Source organism: Acipenser ruthenus, chromosome 3 (assembly GCF_902713425.1).
Source record: "Acipenser ruthenus chromosome 3, fAciRut3.2 maternal haplotype, whole genome shotgun sequence".
Classification (NCBI taxonomy): Eukaryota; Metazoa; Chordata; class Actinopteri; order Acipenseriformes; family Acipenseridae; genus Acipenser; species Acipenser ruthenus.
The window spans coordinates 95,808,418-95,830,900 of NC_081191.1; the positions used below are offsets into that span (position 1 = coordinate 95,808,418).

A 22,483-nucleotide genomic window follows, 5' to 3' on the forward strand; every position below is an offset into this window, starting at 1 on the left:
AGTGCTAAGCACTTTGACTCAGCAAAGTATCTTTACACTAGAACAAAATGAAAACGCAGCAGTCAAACCAAAAATGAGTGAGGGCCATTCACTGCACAGTGCAGTATGTGTGAAAACCAGGACAACCTCCTCTTAGGTAGAAGACAGTAGTGTGTGTTATGGGAAACAGTGGAAGATCATTACAAAGGAAAGCAAATATACAGGAAGATGACCACTTACAATAGACTCTGTACTTAACAAACACAGCCTAAAGTTAAAGGAAATGAATGCTCGAAAGTGGGGGGTAGTTAAAGATGTCCTGAAAATCCAAGTTAATCTCCCAGGTTTCTACTCCATGATATACTGACCCCTTCATTACATCACAAACAGGCTCCGTCAGGTCTTCTTTTACAAATCTATTCAAATATATAGCTATGGACAACAGTTTTGCATCACCTAGAATTTTAGGATTGAGATATAATAAAAAAATAAAAAACTACATGAACATAATTTAGATTTTTTAAGTAACATCATGTAATCAAAAAAACAAGAAAATGATATTGCAAAAGTCTACCGGAAGCCATAATAGTCATATAAGATTTCGAAATGGTCCCATTTTAAAATTTCGTCAGTTTTTCGTTATGTATATGGAAAACTACAAAGTGGTATGTAATTCATATGTTAAAGTAACATTATTCAGCTGGGTTAATTCGACTTTATGAAGCAAGATTAGTTAATTCTATAGAGTGAAAACTTTTGGCCATAGCTGTATGCTTCTTGACCAACTGAAGTTTTTTTCTTCATGACTGTGAATATCTCACTGAACACTTAAATATGTGTATTATGTACTCTTCCCTTTAAAGGGGAAGCTTCATGAAACAACTGAGGCTATATTTATGTCCTCCCATACATGGCTCTGTATCGTGTATTTTTCTGTGTCTGTGCAGCACGCACATCAACATTCTAAGCATTGAGTCTCTACAGATGAAATATGTTTCCAATATTCTACGCTCAGAAATGCAAAAACAGGATTGTTTTTGACCATCTACTGAGAAGCCCAAGTTGCCTTGAAATCAATAGTGAATACAGAATTTCAAAGCTTCCCCTGTACCCTAAACTTGAGCATCTACTCCCGGCTGTGTATAATAAGGGGTAACAGTCAAATACCAAACAGCAGTGGAGAGGAGTGTACATGCGTCAGAAAAACACACATGCCTCCCCCTAAATTAGAATTGAGAGTAATGAAACGAATATAAATGAAAATGTCATGTTTAAAAACCAAACAAAACCAGGATGCTTACAAACATTATGTATATCACTGTATATGATGTGTCCTGTAAGAAATATGCAGAAGTAACACCAGGTGAACAGGTGATGAGGGGGATACTTACTGGTAGATTTCTGGCAGAATCGAGATAAATGATGAGCAGTGAAGATGAAAGCCCATCATTGGCTTGACCTTTATCAGCTTTAATACTTGCAAGGACCTTCAAAGTAAATATATATATTTCATTACAGCCAAGCAACAACATGTTAACCCTTTGAACTCCTTTCAATTTCCCAAACACTGAGGACTACAGTAACAGTAAAAGCACCTGTTTGTAAATGCGAGATACAGTTTCTCTGTAGTAACTCAATGTGCAACTTGATGTGCAGTACGTGCTTGTATAACATAGCAGATGCAGGTGTAGCCCTTCAGGATCTTTCCAAGGGACATACACAACACATTATATTCATTGTTCAAAATTGTGTACAGAAAGAGCTACTACTGCCAGTATATTCCATGCAACGAATATAAGGTCTAGACAAAAACTGTATGCTGACCCACGCTTGGGTAATACTTCTGGCACGCTCTCCTTTTCTCTAAAGTTTAACCCGTTCAGTCCTGGCAGGACTGCAAGGTCCCACCTTATCTTAGCGCTGTATACTAACACATGCAGTAGGAAATCACTTTGGAATCTCACAGGGCTCATAGGTCTAGGTATAACTATATGTAAAAAAAAAATAAAAAAATGTTTTGTCCTGTTCTCATGTGTACTCGTCAGCTCAAAAAATATAATTCAGGACTGAAAGGGTTAAGGTTCACAAATATCTATCACTTGCACAAAATGAGGATTCTACAGGGACAACTGTGTGTATTAGTATTACAAATGGACATGCACGAAATCTATTTTGTGGCATTTATCAATTTATTTAGATTTTGACCTTGAGTACTGTAGTGGCAAGTTGGGAGAATCACATTTTAAATACTAGAGAACAGACATACAGTATCTTTCAGTTAGTGAAGTGATAAAGGAAAAGAGCAGTACAGTTCCTCTACCTGATCTAGTTTCTCAGGAGTCGGCAGCAACGTCAGCCATTCCAGCTTCAAGTGTAACTTTCCAGTCGCCACTTCGTCCAAAACAAACCACTAAAATAAGAGCAATTCAAAATGATACAGCAATCAAAATGAAGAACGGGATGACCCCTTTGATTTGAAAAGTTGATACTGTTTAATAGAATAACTGTAATAAACAAACACTAGCTTTCAAGACATCAAAAGAGTATTATTCAGAGATATCAGAAGTGAGATTTTTGGAACAATACAATTATAATAGTACAGAAAACCACAGTGAATAGGACAGTTAACAGGGACATAATTGCAGAAACAGTGACAGAAATGAACTGGTGTAGCAATATAAGGTGCAATACACTGGAAGGAGGAACATTTGGCCAGTTCACATAGAAATATAGAAAGTCCTTGTATCCATTCAGTCAATGATTAGTGGAATCAAATGGGTTCAATGGTTTAGGTTTTTAGTCCTTGAAAGATTTGAAATTCCTTTTCAAGGCTGTAACGTAAGGTCCCGGATTTAAAAACAGACGAAACAGACGGAGATAGCAAGCTCAAAAAGACCCGGCTTATAGTAAAGAAAAAACTGAACTTATAAAACAGGAATACAAATGTTAATGGTGACATCAAGCTGTTGACACAGTGGGGAGCCTTACAAACCTGCTGTTCACCTGCACTGGTTATTGTCAGTTCTACAATAGCAGTTAATACAACACAAAATGGGTGACGAATTAAGTGGATTTACCTCGTCAACACTCTGCTCCTTCTGAACTTCAGCTAGGTCAATCATCAGACTGTAATAAAATGGGATAGAGACTTAAAAGTGATGGTAACAGAAATGGGCATTGAATTATCAGCTATGTGAACTGTAATTAGCAGCAAAAGAATATTCAAGGAATATAATGTTTTTGCAGGCAATGACCATCTGGTATCTGGTAATGACCAAAGAATATTAAACATATGCAAGCTTTGCTGGAAGCACAGCTTAACTTGTCTTTAAAATGTATTTTTATCCCACAGCTTTGCAGTGACTTCCAGTAATTCAATTTTCCCCAATACAGGTTGCAAGTGCCTGTTGTACATCAACAGTGAATAAATTCAGTATTTTAATGACGTATTCTGGCTAATTTACAATACATAGCTAATAAAAACACCAACTGCAAAAGGAAGGTTCTTGGGATCAGTTAGACTTGGCAGTGAGAATTCTGGTTCTATAATTCCATGCATGTCTAACTCCGCTCGTCTTCTATTGTGTTAACTTTCTATCTACTTGCATTGTTTTATTGTTTTTTTTCTTGCATTTCCCACATCCTGTCATCTGGCTCCTCTAATGGGAGGCTACTGGGGAAAGACATAGCTAAGCTGACAATAGAATAAATGGACAAGCAAGAACCACATTACACTTCGGCAAACTGGCAATGGAGGAAACTATGCCTCATCTCAAATCTTAAAGCTACTGTTTTTTCAAAACCTCATTATAAGTTGGGCTCAATGCCAGTGAATGTGGTGGCTGCTGCACAGCAGGTACTACTGTATTACTGTAATATTACAACAGGGGCTGTGGTCTACTGGTTACTGAGGGCCGCACAAAATCACGCTGCTAATTTGAGACAGAGTCCTGTGCGGGTCCGACCCGGACCCGCTAATACAGGACCTGACCCGAACCCGCAACCCGCTGCAGCACTGTCTTCTTACCAGCAACCCGACCTGCTTTAATAAGACCTGTAACCTGACCCGAACCCGCAAGTGTTTGTCCTTTACCTATTGCCTGCGTTGACTGACTCTCGCACGCTCTCACATTCACACAGAGATATCTACCATTCTCCACAGATTGAGTTTATACAATATATTTACTGTCTCTACTTACTTTACTATAAAATACCTGTCCATTTCTTTCTTGCTACCAGTTTTGTGGCTGTCGTATACAAAAACATGATGACAAGCAACAAACCCAGTCATTGTTCATTATTTTCATTCGCTATGATTCCAAAAGAATTCCACACTTCTGATTTACCTCTCAAACTATTATCCACTATATGATATAAACCATGCGCTATCTTTTGTTTTACCTTGTTCACAAACATTTTTAATATCACCAAGCAGACGTGATAAAAGGATCTTTCGACATATCAAACAAGTATCAATCGCCTCCTGCTTTGGTGCAGGAAATATTTTTACCTTCTAATACGTTACTTGGGAAAGGGTTACAGACGAGTACACTGAAAAGGACAGAAAACGTTTTAGGCGATTCAAATTCAGACCCGAGCCTGACACGAACATTTATTTGACCCGCACCCAAACCGCGAAAAAGTTCACATTCCAACCCGAACCTGACCGGCTTTTGCGGGTCACCCGTGGGTACCCGACCCGATGCAGGACTCTAATTTGAGAAACAGTGCTCTGTGCTGCTGTTGCACCAAAATATACAGGAGCCCTGATTTGTTATACTATGGAAACTGGGTTTGAAATGTGGTCTCCATGTTCTCAGCAATGAAATGGACACTTCAGGCCTCTGTAGCTGCTAAATTGTTTACTGGCAGTTACCTTCCCAGGAAATCATCTTTGTCAGTATCTTCGTCAAACAGTTCAATCTCGAGTTGTTGCCCTGGGTTCTCGTAGACCAATGCCTGAAAATACACAAGAGATTCAACGTGGTTCTAAATCAGAGCTAAAGGGGTGTTCACAGACATGCAGCATGTGTCCCTGCACCTCACAGATGAAGTGTCTGGGTTAATATCTGATTTACATTAACATACATGTGTGTTGTGGTGTGCGTACTGTGTCAGAGTCTTTGTGAACATATGTAACTTGTTATAATCTGAGACCTTTAATAGTAGAGAATATGATTTTTGTATAGAACTGTATTTATTTCCCTGTAACACATTATACAGAATATATGAAGTGAATAGGAAGTTCATTTCCATGTAAAGTATCTGCATCAACAGTAGAAATCCCAGTACTGCAAGTTTACCTCGAAGATTTCCTTCCACTTGGGGTTAAGGTTTTCTTTAATGGTCTTGGTCTGGAAGAGGTGGCGGCCGACCTGTATCACACCATATGGATCCGACTTTCCTTTGATCATCCCCTTCAAAAAAGTATCCTTCCCGACCAGGTCTTGTGCTTCGAGGAAATGTATTCGTAGGACCCCCTGAGCAGGACAGAGGGTGGCAAGATTCCTTTAAATCCCATGTACACTCAGAATACAGTATTACCAGAGCCTCATGAGCATCTATGTGGTGTAGAATGAGCCAGAATGGCCCAAGCTACAGTATCTCAGACCAGACACTTACTCAAATATGTGACATTTACCATAGTCTTGCTAGTTTCTAAGAAATAGAACTACTGTAAAAGCAGTATTACAAATAAATATGTAAGTACAGCATTTTATCTAAATTAATGTTCAGAATTTAAAATAGTTTTACAATATGGATAGTGTTATTGGTCATGGAAACGTTCTCGTTCAATAGTAATACAAATAAAATGCATATGCTTCTTCTTGGGTGTGTATCAGCCAAACGTTCTTTTAAAAGGACCTGAAGCTAAAATGGATGAAAACATGTTCAATATCTTGAATACATACTTTAGGCATGGGGAAGCGCAGTTGTGCAAGTTGAACATCGCCCACCAGAGGAACTGTAATCCGGTTAGGAAGGACCAGATAGTTACAGATGATATCTGAAATGACTGTGTCAGACAGGCCACTGTGGGAGGAAGAAAATTCAGTTGTATTTAAATCCAGGTGCCCTGGGTAACTCACAATAACGGTCAGGTCAATACAACTCTGGTCTCCCTCAGTACCCCCTATCCTTGACTAATTTCAAGAGCAGAAGATTCAATTTCCTTTTTTTCTAAACGAGAGTTCATTCTCCAAACAGCTGTGATTAATGGGCACTAGGGACATTACTGGTGAAACAGCGAGAGATAACATCCGTGTTCAGCTTCAGGTATCAAAATTATAGTACCTCTTTCATAGAGTAAGATCATTCTGAAAAGATCATTACTTTTCTTTAAAATAAGCAAAGGATTTCATTCACGCCCTGTGCAGCTCAATGACACGCTGCACAGTGCGGGCACCGCAACAATGCAAACTGAACTCAGTCCTTGCAGATCACCTTGTCAGCAGAAGCTGTGGGGCTTCACAGAATCTTGGTCTGACTAATACTGTACATGGCCTTCCTTTTGTGTCCATTAACAACCACATATTTCAACCTTGCTTTTAGTTTAGCCCAGGTAAGACAACGACTGTATGCAAATTATGTGGGTACACGCCGTAATTATCTGGGTTTTGTAGTAATAGCAGTCGTAAAAAGCAAGGTATACTGTACATGTAGAGAAGTATTAAATGCTAGTTAACGATTGAGTTCTAGTCGAATGTGGAAGCCACATACACATTGCATATGTAAAAAGCCCTTGCTGTCTCATTCTAATGTTGGGAAGTAGTGGGTGAAAGGAATTGACAGGGGTGTGGCTAGGCGTGACTGCATAACAGTGAATAAAGCATCTGTTTGGCGAGGAAGGACACACAGAGCCAAGGGAAACATGTACTTCAAGTTCAGAAATACTGGCTCAACAAGTGTGTGTTGAGGAGCAACAAGAAGAAGGAAAGAAAAAAAACAAAACAGCTGTCTGTTTGTTTCAGAGAATGTAAATAATACAGTAGGTTGTTTTGGGTTGTGTTTTGTCAATGGCCAGTAGAGGGCAGAACAGGTGCTTATAAAAGAAGAGACAAGCCACTGAACGTCAAACAAGCACCACTCTGGTTAAAATCTATACTATACTGAAGAAACAAAAGTGTTGTTTTTAACAACAAAACACTGAGACAGCCCCCCCCCCCAACGACGTGTTCTTGACAGATTGACAGTACAGTTTTGCTCTTCTATAAAAGGCCAGTGAACACCTGTTCTTCATTAATATTTTATTAATAAGCTATAACAGAATGGTATTAAAATTAGAATTAATTTTCTCAACCACCAAATGCAGCCAAATTGAATTCCTTGCAATACTGTATTGAATCAATATAAATCATAATGGAGAAAATAACAAACATTACCCAACTACTGGGAGAAAAATAAATGAAGTTGAATCTCTTCCATGTCCTACTGCAATTATCTTTTTCTCCCCCACTCGGACCCATACCTTATTTTCAGTTTTGGTCTTTCATTTCTAAAGCCTTCCCTGAAATTCAGGTATTGTAATCTTTTTTTCTGGGTTAAAGTCAATTGCAGCACCATCTTGCAGCCTCTTAACCAATAGAGCCCCACATGGGGACACATTTAGAATTTCTTTTAAAAATAGGACTTGCAGCACATGCCTCATTTTAAACATATGAGAGTGACACAGAGGGTGTGAAAGTGGCTGAATTCCAAAGGAAACACGTGTCAGGGACTGTTTAACCTTGCATTAGTCCCAGGGCCTGTCAGGGCGGAGTAGATGCAGCTTTATATGTTTAACCACAGAGTCTGTTTTTTCAGCACAGACTCGGATAACCAGGGTGACGACATTTCTACAGATGGGTGTGCCCATTATCTACTCAAGAGAGGCACCTCGAGGAAGAAAACAGAGCACACATAAAAACAGTACTAATAAACTATAATCAATAAGTAAACAAACACAACTAGTGTACCAACCCATATGATTTTGAAATACATGTACAGGGTTATAGTACAAGACCATGGAGAGGACAGCTCTGCTGGTATGTGTTCTCTGTGAAATGTTACAAGTATACGAAAACACAACACCCTTTTAAATCTGCTTCCTGAGCTGTAACCAGGGAGGCTTGTATCCCTACAAACTCCTGCTGAGGAATGAAAAAAAATAAATAAATGTAAACTAGGTGCTCAACAAATCACTTTGAGTGAAGAGCTTGAAGGTTAATTTAACCCATTAAGTACTAAATGCATTTTACTTTGAAAAAAATATATAAACAAAAGCTGTATTTCTGTAATTTGATACATTCTAAGAATCAATATTTCTTCACAGAAATAAAACATGTAAATCCTTCATTTGTCTACAAACCGCTGCGTCATATTTTGAGGACAGTCAAGTTAGACATGCCTGTAAGCAGAGCAGTGGAATTTCATACTGGATATGAAGCTCAACACATAGAAAATTGAGCTTTATCACCAATACACTTATAATTTTTAGGCTTCAGTTTCTTATTTTATTTTCAGGTGTCATAAAAGCATCTGACGGGCTATATTTTCAGAATTAACAGTTACATTTAGATTTCACTTTTGCGGTTAACAAAGTAAGTTATCATGAAAATATAGTTGTGTTCGGGTGACATTGTTTCTCTGTGGGCAGGTCTGGCCACATCGGGTACAATACAGACAACAGGCCAGAGATAGCACCCGTGACTGGCCAGGGTTGATGTGGCCAGCAGTGGAAACACACCTTTTTGTGTAAACGGAGATAAGATGCTACCTATTAGTTTAACTGGGCTCCTGACTGGGATGCAGTCAATGTTTTAGCTGTAATCCACTGTGCAGTATAAAAAAAAAAACAGCCTTAAAAAAATGACAAAAAACATGAATATCTTTTAACATTAGCTTCATCACAAAAAGAATTCTTAACTATACAGAAAAAAACAGTTCTCCTGGATGGATTAGCACATGAGCCTCTATTGATAATGACAGTATAATGACAGTATGATATGTTATGCAATACTAAACACTCAGGTGACAGACTGCTTACCCTAATAATACTGTTTCCCTTATTACCTAGATCCTACAAGGCACATTTCTGATTATGAAAAGCAACACATTAATGAGCCAAACTTAATTTGGAAAGAAAAAAACTGCCAGCTTCCCAGTAATCAGGAACAAATCACAGAAACAAATCCCATTGTGGATTTGGTATGAACAGCAAAAGTCCCGGCATAACATCTGAATGTATGAGCTAATTATCCTGATAACCTTTACTGGTCTTTCTAGAATCTAAAATGTAATTGTAAAGTCATCACTGAGAGTCGTGATTTGCAGAGTGCACTAGGGTGTAATCCACCTTCAATGATATTCACGTCTGTAGCCTCTGAAACCAATTTTGAAAACAGGGTAATAATCTGAAGCACAGACCTTTAAAAGCTACATCTTTATCACAGCTTGCAGTGGGGGTCCTGTACACTGACTGGGGTGGCTCCTGTGACCTGAATATTGCATGTGTTTTTATTTGAATTCCTCAAGGATAACGTCATTTAGGAGCAGGGTTCATCATATAGTACCATTTACTAAAGAGGAAGTGTCTCTTTTTGTTATTATAGTAATCAATACTATTCGTTATTTTTCTATTCTGATGCATTATGAGCATCAACAATTTACTCAAAGCCTCCACTAGTGTTTTCTACTATTATAACAACCTTGACTTGCATAAAGAAGGAAAAACATTGAGTGAAATAGCTCACATCACTTGATTTTCAAGGTGTGGTATCCGAAGCATAATCAACAAGTACAGAGAAACATCATCTGTAATTGACAAACCCAGGACTGGAAGACCTAAAAAGCTGTCTAACAGGGATGAGCAATACTTGAAGATAATATCCTTAAAGAATAGAAAGAAGACAAGCGTTGAACTGACAAAAGAACTGGCAGAAGGCACAGGTGTCGTTGTCCATCAAATCAACAGTATGATGGTCACTCTTGAAATCAGGACTTAAAGGATGTGTTGCAGTAAGAATACCTCTGTTAAAAAACGGGGAACAAGACTAAAAGGCTAAAATATGCACAAGAACACAGAAATTGGACTATGGAACAATGGTCAAAGGTGCTTTGGACTGTTAGAACAGCTTAGAACTTCTGTGTATCACCCCCAAACCGATGGACTCATAGAGCGTTTCAATCGGACTTTGAAATCCATGTTGCGGAAAGTGATTGATAAAAGACGGGAAGAATTGGGTTCACATGTTGCCATACTTAATGTTTGCCATTAGGGAAGTCCCACAGGAATCAATGGGTTTTTCCCCCTTCGAACTGGTTTATGGCATGCACCCTAGGGGAATCCTAGACATTGCATGGGAAACTTGGGAGCAGGAGAACACTCCCTACAAAACGGTGATTGAGCACATAAATAACATGCAGGAGAGAATAGCCACAGTAATTCCGATAGTGAGAGAACACCTAAGACAAGCACAAGAGCGAGATTTACTTATAATCAGGGGGCTGCAGTGAGGGTTTTTGTACCAGGAGATAAGGTGGTGGTTTTAGTTCCCACAGTGGAGTGTAAGGTCTTGGCTAAGTGGAGGGGACCTTATGAGGTAGTAGAGAAAATAGGGGAGGTGAATTACAGGGTGAGACAGCCGGGCCGACGCCCGGAAATACAAATTTACCACATGAATTTACTTAAACACTGGAAGGAGAGGGAGGTGTTCACAGCTACAATACCACGAGTTTCGCCAATTACTCCGGAAGTAAGGGTAGCACAGACACTTTCCCCAGCTCAAAAACATGAGGTCAATACTTTTGTGCACAAGAACAGAGAGGTGTTTTCAGAGGTCCCCGGGAAAACTCACTTGGTTAGTCATAAAATCATTTCGCAACCTGGTGTAAAAGTTTGTATGCGACCATATCGGGTACCTGAGGCACGCCGCAGCGCCATAAGAGAAGAAGTGAAGGAAATGTTAGAGGCAGGAGTGATAGAGGAATCAACAAGTGAATGGTCAAGCCCTATAGTTATGGTGCCCAAACCAGATGGCAAATGGCGGTTTTGTAATGACTTCCGCAAAGTTAATGACGTTTCATAGTTTGATGCCTATCCCATGCCCTGAATAGACGAATTACTGGAAAGTATAGGGAAAGCCCGATACATTTCCACTTTAGACTTGGCCAAGGGATACTGGCAAATCCCTTTATCCCCTGGATCATAAGAGAAAACGGCTTTTTCTACCCCAGACGGGTTGTATCAGTATACTGTCATGCCATTTGGGCTACATGGAGCATCGGCCACGTTCCAAAGGTTAATGGATAAGATTTTAAGGCCACATAGAGAATACGTGGCGGCATATTTGGATGACGTCGTCATACAAAGTGAAGACTAGGAAAGTCATTTGCCCCGTGTACAGGCAGTTTTAAATTCGATTCACAAAGCTGGCCTGACCGCAAATCCTGAAAAGTGTACTCTGGGCATGGAGGAAGCAAAACATCTGGGGTACGTTGTGGGAAGGGGTATGATTAGGCCACAGGAAAGCAAAGTTGGGGCCATTAAAAATTGGCCACGTCCGATAAACAAAAAACAGGTCCGGGCGTTTTTAGGTATAGCGGGATATTACCGCCGGTTTGTTCCAGATTTTGCCACCATTGCCGTTCCCCTCACTGAATTAACCCGAAATAGATGCCCCCTCATGGTGAAATTGAGCCCCGAAGCTGAAAAAGCGTTCACCACACTAAAAGAAGCTCTTTGTAGCAGCCCGGTATTGGTGGTACCAGACTTTTCTAAAGAATTCCTGGTCCAGAAGCTTCCGAAGTAGGGCTAGGAGCTGTACTGTCACAGGAGGTCAATGGGGTAGAACACCCCATTATGTTTCTCAGCTGAAAATTGGAAGACAGAGAACACAATTATGTGGTGATCGAGAAGGAACGCCTGGCAATAAAATGGGCTATAGAAAGCCTGAGGTATTATCTGCTGGGACGACAGTTCACCTTAATTACTGACCACGCTCCCCTAACGTGGATGAACCAAGCAAAAGAGAAAAATGCTAGGGTAATGCGTTGGTTCCTGTCATTCCAACAGTATAAATACAGCAGGGGAAACTAATGGGGAATGCTGATGGACTTTCTAGAATTCATTCCTTCTTTTCTGCAGTAGCTCGACCCCAGAAGCTCGAGCTAGGGGGGGGAAGATATGTGATAGAACGAGGGGATTGGTGCGAAATGGGAGATACATTAGGGCAGTCTTGATGGCAAATTCTTGCTTCAGTCATACCGGAAGCAAGATGGCCACCAAACCGGAAGTGGCCGGTTTTAATGCCACATCATCAAAAGGGCGTTCCCAGGGGGATAAAAAGGGAGGTCCAGGCAAGTACCAGTGGTAAGAGTGGGGAAAGTGGTATGCTACAGGAAGTGAGTACTGGGATTGTTGGATTACTTGTTATTGACCTTGGATTGTTTGACTGCCTTCTTTGTGCTAGATACCTGGACTGTTTTGAAAACCCTGGATTGTTATGAACCTTTGCCTGTTTCACCGACTATTCTATGCTGGATGGACATGTAAATAAAGCACTAACAGGTACCGCCCTGTTTGCAATTAACTTCACAGTATTTCGTCTCTGTTTAAATACTGTCCCGCTACAAAGTACTGTATGCATATTCTACACAGCCTATGAAGTTGCTACTATATATATATATATATATATATATATATATATATATATATATAGAGAGAGAGAGAGAGAGAGAGAGAGAGAGAGAGAGAGAGAGAGAGAGAGAGAGAGAGAGAGAGAGAGAGAGAGAGAGAGAGAGAGAGAGAGAGAGAGAGAGAGAGAGAGAGAGAGAGAGAGAGAGAGAGATTAGATAGATCTCATGGGGTGAAAGTATCAGTTCAGTTTTCAAGACTGCATTGGTCTTCATTAGGTGAAACAAAACCCTACTGGAGATGAAGGCGGAACACATAAATAAGCTATTGTAATATCGAATTCATTGTGGTCTGAAGTCAAGGCAGAATGTTGTGTCTTAAATGGATTTGGGATCTTTTGCTGTTAATCATCCTAATGGTTACTGCAAAAACCAAGGCCCACCTTTACATCTAGATCTGGAACACAAACGCATTTCCAATTCCCTTCCAGGAAATCTGTACTTTAATTACTCAAATGCGGTTTAATTTACAACTTTGGATTTGTTTACGCATGAGAAACCCATATATATATATATATATATATATATATATATATATATATATATATATATATATATATATATATATATATATATATATATATATATTTGCATTTCCAGAAGTACACAGGCACGTGACTGGCTTGTTCTTTCATATGAAATTCATGGATTTGAAAAGCTACTGGCTGGGAGCTGATGAATTATGGCATTTATAAGGCTGTGTCTTCGAGGGTTTTTTTATAGCAATATCCTGCAATATTGCTTCATTTTTACAAGTGAAAGCTTAGACAACTGTAGCTTTTGTTTTTAATGTGGCAATGAGAGTTACTAAACAGGAATGTTGCACAAGAACACAGCCACATGTTCGCAGCTACACAGATTCACTGGTGGGCGAGCTTTTGAAATGTAATATAGACCCACTTGTAATCTTGGGATACAAACACATGACATGACTGAAATGAGACGCAGGATTGTTTATTAGAGTATTATCCACGTATCACCATGGATATATGGGTACAAGTATAGATTGTTTTAATGTCACAGCATAGTTGCTGATCTCATGACTGAAAACTTACTTTAAGCCTGGGATGTCCAGTATATTTGTAATGCCAGTCCAGTTGATGTCCAGCAGCTTAAGAAAAACATAAATGGATGTTATTTTACAAGAGACAACAATCTTCATTCACATCAACAAATACATCCATATGACACATATTCCATTTCTTACACCTTGCAACACCACATGTTATTAAACCTCAGCATACCAATTGAAACAACTACATCCATCAGACCTGGAAAGCAAAGCTACAAGTGTTAGGTAATCGACTCCTGTACTTGACCACATCCTTCCTGAAATGATTCACTTGGCAGTCCTAATTCTAAAGGTACCAGAACACCACTAAAATATAGATTTTCTTAAACAAGAACTATTATACAAATTTACATTTTATTTGTATACTGAACTTCCAGTAACACATATAATAGATGGTCAGTTCTAGTTAAACATGTAGGTTCAGGTCATAACAATCTGTATATTTTGTTCATATTGTGTTTTGCTCCTTGAACAAGTGCATGACAGCCAGGTATTTGAAGTTTATGAGCTGCAAGGTGGCAATGAAAAATCTCACACCATACACTTCCCAAAAGCATAATTTTGGACTTCTTCCAAGTTTATGCAATATTTAAAAGGAAGAAAGATATTCCAAACCAAAAGCTTTTATTATGAATGTTATTATCACATGTATTACACTAATCCATTTTGTTGAGACAAAATGTACCCAGCCATCACGTAAAGGTCAATGGAAAAGAACCAGCCGTTTCATGTTTTTATGTTTTACTGTTAGGTACTGACTAAAAACCCTTGCTTACACAACTAAGGATGACTTCACTGCAAAGCCTTTGTTGTCTGACACACCATTTAATTTTCCCTTTCATAGCTTAAATAACCTTCTGCAAGCAACTGACTGTTTAATTATTGATACCTTTAACAAAAGTACTGTAAACCTATATACATCCAAACCATGAGTAATGTTCATATGATCATAATAACAATAACTAGCAGGACAAGTAGTTGCCCAGAGGAATGGAACATTAAGTCCTGGGTTGCCATGCCATCGGGTTCATAGCAGGGCTGAAAATAACATGCTTTGAAGCTAAACTGCAACAGATGAAAGCATGCTTTCTGTTCAGAAATAAATGGCATGTAAATTTCAGTTTGTATAACAATGGTTATTTACACTCAATATCACGGTATGTAAATGTACACACACATAAACACTAAGGCACTGTAGTATTAGCAATGCAGTGCATACTATTGTGTTGCTATTAACTTACAGATAAGCTTTAATCTTTTAAGCTCCGGGAGACACAGTTACTGTACTTTAAAATATTTTAAAATGTCCCTGCTCCCTAGATTTGGTGTTGACCCCAATTTGTAGCAGGGGGACTGTGATCCAGAATTCAGATACGATACATCAATCTTCAGAACATGTGGCTTTGTACTGTGTGTCATCAGTAGCAGCAACTGTGGTGGTTGACATTTTGAGGGCAGCATTATAAACCTAACAATAGCAGTTTGAAGTATTGGAAACTACCAAACTGAAATGATAGGTCACTAAATTGGTATGTCAGGAGCACCACAAAATTAAAAAAGACAAAATAATGCATTATCCTTTGACTTGCTGCTTAATGACTTTCTATGAGGAATCTCCTACAGTATGATTTCGTTTCATGAAACATCAATATATTTGGCTGATAAATGGGAGTTAGAGATGCAATAACATCTTTTTGATATAAAAGAAAACACAAAACAAAAAAGCTTCTAGATCGCTAAGGCAGTATATTAAATTATTTTCCTGGTTTAAAACTGTCATCTGCTCCAACTGCACTGCCAAAGACTGCAAGACATCAAGCAAGCTAACATAGTAAAAAATAAAGGTAGCACTCAAAGACAGAGTGACTCATCCAAAAACAGCAGCCAAAACTCTCATTCAGTGTAACGGTATACTGTACAGAAAACAGATTAGCACTTTCAAGGCCAACAATTTATCTTGTATTTATCTTGCTCTTAATTGTATTATTACTTGTACTGTGATTCTTGAAATGTATTTTTGATTACGACTAAGTCGCCCTGGAGAAGGCCATCTGCTACGAAATAAATAATAATAATAATAATAATAATGTAATAATATAGCCTACAAAAACGATGAACCTGTTACTTGCTATGGAACTATGGAATAAATGGTTAATTACTCATGTGATTCTTACTGGAAAACACATTCTGAAGGCTTTTCCATGACTTAATGTTCCCTTTCTAACTGAATTCACATCCCTTTTGTATAAATCATTTCATCTCTATTAAATTACCAGGACCAACAAACTCAACGGAACAAACAGGCTTTCCCAACACAGCCCACTGTAGCTGGCTCTGAAGCTTTATGAAACATTCACAATGCTTGACTGAAAAACAAACAAACAAACAAACAACAAAAAATCCTGCATTGCTGCATCAGTGATCACAAGTATCATGTTGGGCCTATTGCTACTTATTACATGCTGTCATTTCTGTAATCTCCAGGAACTTGCATTTTTATTTTTTACCTGATCTGCCCAAAAGGCAATGGACACAGTAAAAGTGTCCCGGCTAAAGCCAGAATATAAAAAAATAAAAATAAATAAATACGATTGAACTACTGTATTTACATAGAACACAAGTTCTGACGAATGTGCACTACTGTGTGTCTGTATATATATATATATATATATATATATATATATATATATATATATATATATATACACACACACAGTGCCTATAGAAAGCCTACACCCCCATTCAAATTTTTCACCTTTTGTTGCCTTATAGCCTGGAATTAAAATGCATTAAAATAGTTTTTTTTCATTTATCTACACATCCTACCCCACAACTTCCAAGTGAAAAAAAATATTCTCGAAATTTGTAGAAAATTAATTAAAAATAACAACAGAAAAATAGCTTGGTTGGATAAGTGTCCACCCCCCTTGTAATAGCAATCCTAAATTAGTCCAGGTGTAACCAATCGCCTTCAAAATCACACACCAAGTTAAGTGGCCTCCACCTGTGTTAAATTGTAGTGATTCACATGATTTCAGGATAAAGTCAGCAGTTCCTGTAGGTTCCCTCTGCTGGATAGTGGATTTCAAAGCAAAGACTCAACCATGAGCACCAAGGCACTTTCAAAAGAACTCTGGGACAAAGTTGTTGAAAGGCACAGATCAGGGGATGGGTATAAAAAAAATATCAAAGGCCTTGAATATCCCTTGGAGCACGGTCAAGACGATTATTAAGAAAGGGAAGGTGCATAGCACCACCAAGACCCTTCCTAGATCAAGCCATCCCTCCAAACTGGATGACCGAGCAAGAAGGAGACTGATCAGAGAGGCTACCAAGAGGCCAATGGCAACTTTGCAAGAGCTACAGGCTTTTATGGCCAAGGCTGGTCAAAGTGTGCATGTGACAACAATATCCCAAGCACTCCACAAATCTGGCCTGTATGGTAGGGTGGCAAGAAGGAAGCCATTACTCAAGAAAGCCCACCTTGAATCTCGTTTGAAATATGCAAAAAAACACTCAGGAGATTCTGTAGCCATGTGGCAAAAAGTTTTGTGGTCTGATGAAACTAAAATGGAACTTTTTGGCCTAAATGCAAAGTGTTATGTTTGGCGCAAACCCAACACAGCGCATCACCCAAAGAACACCATCCCTACTGTGAAGCATGGTGGTGGCAGCATCATGTTATGGGGATGTTTCTCAATCGGCAGGGACAGTCACGATAGAAGGGAAAATGAATGGAGCAAAGTACAGAGAAGTCCTTGAGGAAAACCTGCTGCCCGCTGCAAGAAAGCTGAAACTGGGACGGAAGTTCACCTTTCAGCATGACAACGACCCAAAGCACACAGCAAAAGCTACACTGGAGTGGCTAAGAAACAAAAAGGTAAATGTCCTTGAGTGGCCCAGTCAGAGCCCTGACCTAAATCCAATTGAAAATTTGTGGCATGACTTGAAGATTGCTGTCCATCAAAGCTCCCCAAGGAACTTGACAGAGCTTGAACAGTTTTGTAAAAAAGAATGGTCAAATATTGCCAAATCTAGGTGTGCAAAGTTGGTAGAGACCTATCCCAACAGACTCACAGCTGTAATTGCTGCCAAAGGTGCTTCCAACAATTATTAACTCAGTCTTTCAGTTTTGTATTTTTAATATATAATTTTTTTCTCAATAAAAAACTTTTTTCCCCCTTAACAGTGTGGAGTATGGTGTGTGTATATACACACACACAGTATGACTTCGATTTTCCACACCCTGATTACATAGCAAGATGTGTGCCACTGCCATGTTAAGACTATATAAACTGTTGTGCTTTTGGTTATCGTTGGTCTTCAGTGCATTCTTAAGTTAAAAGTTATCAGCAGGAGCTGAATCAGTTGGTCAACAAGTACTAAACAATGCTGTCACACAGAAAGGGATGCTGTGGATTTGTCCTAGCGATATGATTATGCATGTAAACTATATGGCTTCATTTCATTCATCTTTACTTCCATCAATAACTTTAAAACACCCAATCAAAAAATATGAATACAAAAAATGAAAGGAATTTCTAAAGTAAAGTAAAGTCAATTAAGAAATAACCCTCATTTACATTCAGAATGTGCTTCCGTTGTAAAGGCAATGACCGTTAAGAACAATAGCATGTGATGAAAATAATGACAGCTCACAAAGTCACATTACAATACAGATTTTTACTTGCAGCTCAGACTATTGTTTCTAAAACTGATACTGTTAAAATACATTCATGTATTTATTTACAGTTACAAATGCTAGAACACGGTTCATTCTTTTTTCTACACTTGCAACAGAAAACGGGTCATTTCATGTACAGTACAGATTGGGAACAGTAAAGCAATACAAGGTTCCCACTGCCCATGCCCAAAAAAGGAAATGTAAGGTTTAACATTGGTTACCCAGCAAATACATGGAAAATACAGCAGACACACAAGACTCCGACAAAGGAATCAGCAAAAACCTATTTAATGATGTCAAAGGGTCAAGATTTTCAGATTAGTCACAGTTGCTTTGATGTTACTGTATATCCTGGTCCACTACAGTGTGTGTATCAAGATTATACAGCTAGCTGAGAATCTGCATAGTTCTATAGGAAGCTAGTTCTTTATTTCCAGTATTGATGAAGTATGTTGTAAGTTGTAAGCTAACTTTCGACTTACAAAGAGGTTGTAACTGGATCAAAGCTTTGATGTAGATTAAATATCTGCTCTTCATAATTCAAATATAAGCTCTGGCTATTTCCTGAATGCTGGCAATTTTACAGGTTTGAATGGAGAACATGCTGATGAACTCATACTGTTGCCATTTTAGTCTTTTTCCTCATTGAAAGGATTGCCCCTCAACTTTTTCTACAATTGTACAAATGAATCCTAGTCAACAATCTCCCTCCCGAGCTTTGAGGGCGCTGCATAACAGGAACAGCGTGCCCTGTACTGGATGGTTTGGCAGTTGCCAGCCATCCAGGAAGGGGGCGGAGTCACAATGCCAGAAGTCATCACCCTAATGCGGTACGCTATGTGTCAGTCATGGATTGGAGGATATGTGATTGAACTAGCTATCGCAGGGGGCGTGTCTAAGGGTATTTCAGGGGATGTGACGATGCAATCTGTTCTTTGGTTATGGTTACTGAAAGGACCCGTAAGAAAACAGAAGTAAAAACGGATTGTGAGTGTTTAGTGTTTTGTTTGTTTGTCTGTCTAACTTACTGTTTGTTCTTGTTAGACGGCTAATACGTACTGGGAGCTGTCGCTACAGGCCAGCATAAGCCTGGACTACACTGCACTGCTGCATCACTATTGTTGTCTTTCACCACACCTGCACAAGAGCACACACTGTCAGGAGACGTGGCTGTGTTGGCTGGCGATACACATTGCTAAAGGCAGTATTATTATTTAACAGTGCCAAACCGTGATAAGGAAAATTAAAGTTTGGACCGTGAACTTTGTTGTCTGTCATTGTTTGGAGCGCTGCATCACCTACACACTACTACCAACATTGCCACACCAATACATAACTAGATATGTAAGATAAAGAGCTTCGTGTGCATACCAAATGTGACTAGATTATTGACAAAGAAAAAAAGATGCAAAAATAGAAATGATTGCAACAGAAGTAGGCTCCTCTTCTATTCTTTAGATGCCCTGATATACAACTGTAACAATCAACCTCTAAATACTGACTCCTCACAGGAAAGGCATGTGCCAGAGATTACAGACTTCAACACATCTAAACATTTTCACGCTTAGCTTTGCTCTCTTCTTCTGCAGTAGTCTCCATTCATTTAGGTAAGGTAGTCCAAGATTAGTGCCAATCTGGGTCTCTGAAACCAGCCGATGGAATTGTTGTAGAATTTTCATGTCCATTATATTAGCTTTTGGTATTCTTATTTTTTATTAAATGACTTGCAATACGCTTAAAAGGTGTTTGCTGTTTCTAATAAAGTCTCTTGAACTTTATATGTCAGACTGACACAAAAAGAGCAAGAATCCAAGATAAATCATATCCCCATTGAAACCTATTAGCAGTAACTACACTTATAATGTCGCCGACAGTCTAGATCTCGCACTCACAATGTCAATGACAAAGAATAAGGAAGAATTCTAAAATGTTTAAACCACAACAGGTTCTATACAAAAAAAGTGTGTTAATATCAGCTTCTGATCTGTTTTAGATTCAATCACATAATGTGTTTATAAGTGTTAAAGTTGAGAGTGTACTTCCTCTTACACTCTTTGTATGACTTTGTATGCTTGACAAAGCAAAGCATGTGTGAGAAATACACTCTCAGCTTGGATAGAGGTAGCCACCGAACACTTAAACATACATTAGAGGTAGCCACCTACGGTATTTTAAAGATTGCACACATGGAGCATTACAGCTACAGCTAGCTGTATGCACATTGCAGGCTCTTGTTTGTGGCATTCTTAGAATTCTGGCAATTTGACAGTTTTGGTTCTGATAAAGAGCTCTAGTGTTTAAGATTAAAAATGTGACTCTAGAGACAGTAGCACTATTCTCCATTGGGTAGAGGTTCGCTGAATAACATGAAGCCTTTGTGCCATAAAAATCCTGCTATGCTGGGATGCCTTGTTTACATTTGGCTATGTCATAAGCATAACTAATAGGGAGGGAGAGACCAAGAAAGGCTTCACTGAGTTTCAACAACAATGATTGGACAGTTAAAGTAACTTTTCTAAAGGGTTTACTTATTTGAAAAATCTGTAATCAATTTATATTAGAGTCGGGTTAGCATAAAAATATAACAATACATAAAAGAATAGAAAAAAAGCAAACTCAAAACACTGACTTTTTCTTGGAGCCTTACCAAGGAATGTAATGGTCAGCTACTACTTATAGTAGTGTACCACAGTACAGTGGACTACAGCCCATTTACATGCAGTGGCCAACTGACAGACAGCAAAAGAGTACTCCTTAGTTATTCTAATACATTTAAAGGAATGTATCCTCTACTATATAACCCATACACACAATACGCAGAACTCTGTGCCAATAAATGAGCACTTGCATGAAAACAGAGCCCTTGGATCAACCTGTCTGTCGTGAATCTATACTGAAAGGGGTGTCTAACATTGCATACACTCATTTCACTTAGCTCTTTCATATCCCACTGTGACCAGGATGGCTTGGTGATGAAGTCAGACCAGGAAGAGACAGACTCAGTACAGCGAGTGAAGCGCTGATGTGCTGATTTAATAATAAATAAACAGTTTGTACAAAACAAAGCGACCCAAAACAAAAGACAGACAAAACACTTCCAACAAACAAAGAACAAACAAATACTGTGCTGATCCTTCTAGCACGAGTAGCAATTGTTTTCTTTAATCTGTGAATTTCTTTCTCCCGTCTTCCTCTCATGTTCTCTCTGAACACCCAACCACAAGTGTGAGATTTCTACCTCTTATGAAGCTGTGCCTGGGCTTGATTGCTTGTTAATCATTCAAAATCGGGCCCAGTCACAAGAACTGCTTTGGCAGGGAAGTCAATTAACCCTTCCCTGCAGACCTTAAACACCCATGCACAAATACATACATTTTAAATCATAAAACAACAATAGACAATATAAAACACACACAAGGGCGGGGTGTACCTCATCACACCCACCCATGCCAGTCTAATTCCTACAGTACAAGAACAAAACATAGGTTCAGAACATACATCCCTTGCCATGCTGTAAATACAAAATTAAGAGTAATCATTATTACGAAAAGATAGATCACCATTAGAGCTGCACAGAGCGATTCTGATTACGCTCTCCATAGGTGTTTGTGTGGTCTAAGAAAAGCAGCAATCACCACAAATACAAGCAGCTGTTGCTTCACTTGGTTTCATTTGAAATGATAAAATTAGCCCAATCACTACCAATGACCCTGACCTGATTGTCAGCCCCTGATTTCTGTGAAGCTCAATCTGAATAAATCGGTGCAACACTAGTCGCCATGATTTACTGTATACACAAAATGTAAGTGTAACAAAGTGCTCCCCCTTTATAAAGCTGCACAGTAGCTAGGCGCCAAGTGCACAGTCACACAGCCTGATAACCTGTTTCATAGTACACAGGGACACCTTAAAACAGAGGTAGAATGTACCTAAGGACAGACAGGTACATAGGCACTGAACATTTCTGATACTTCAAATAGAGTTACCATATGACTCCATGTACACTAGGACACGTTGGGACAGTTCAGGCTTTTCAACTCACAACGCAATGCATTTGAGTACATTTGACCTGCCTC

The 22,483-nt window shown here is 38.9% G+C and overlaps 1 protein-coding gene across 4 annotated transcripts in view; it reads right to left on the reverse strand.

Moving 5' to 3' along the window:
• The window catches only part of LOC117394334 (extended synaptotagmin-2-like), a 64,301-nt gene that overhangs the window by 12,271 nt on the left and 29,547 nt on the right, over positions 1 to 22,483 (reverse strand). For all 4 annotated transcript variants that reach the window (XM_033992482.3, XM_033992481.3, XM_033992479.3 and 1 more), the window contains exons 7-13: positions 13,707 to 13,762; positions 5,892 to 6,012; positions 5,283 to 5,459; positions 4,856 to 4,938; positions 3,057 to 3,105; positions 2,300 to 2,389; positions 1,371 to 1,466 (exon numbers count right to left, since the gene is read on the reverse strand). In XM_033992482.3, coding sequence (XP_033848373.2) covers positions 1,371 to 1,466; positions 2,300 to 2,389; positions 3,057 to 3,105; positions 4,856 to 4,938; positions 5,283 to 5,459; positions 5,892 to 6,012; positions 13,707 to 13,762 — 672 coding nt within the window. The remainder of the gene's footprint in view (positions 1 to 1,370; positions 1,467 to 2,299; positions 2,390 to 3,056; positions 3,106 to 4,855; positions 4,939 to 5,282; positions 5,460 to 5,891; positions 6,013 to 13,706; positions 13,763 to 22,483) is intronic.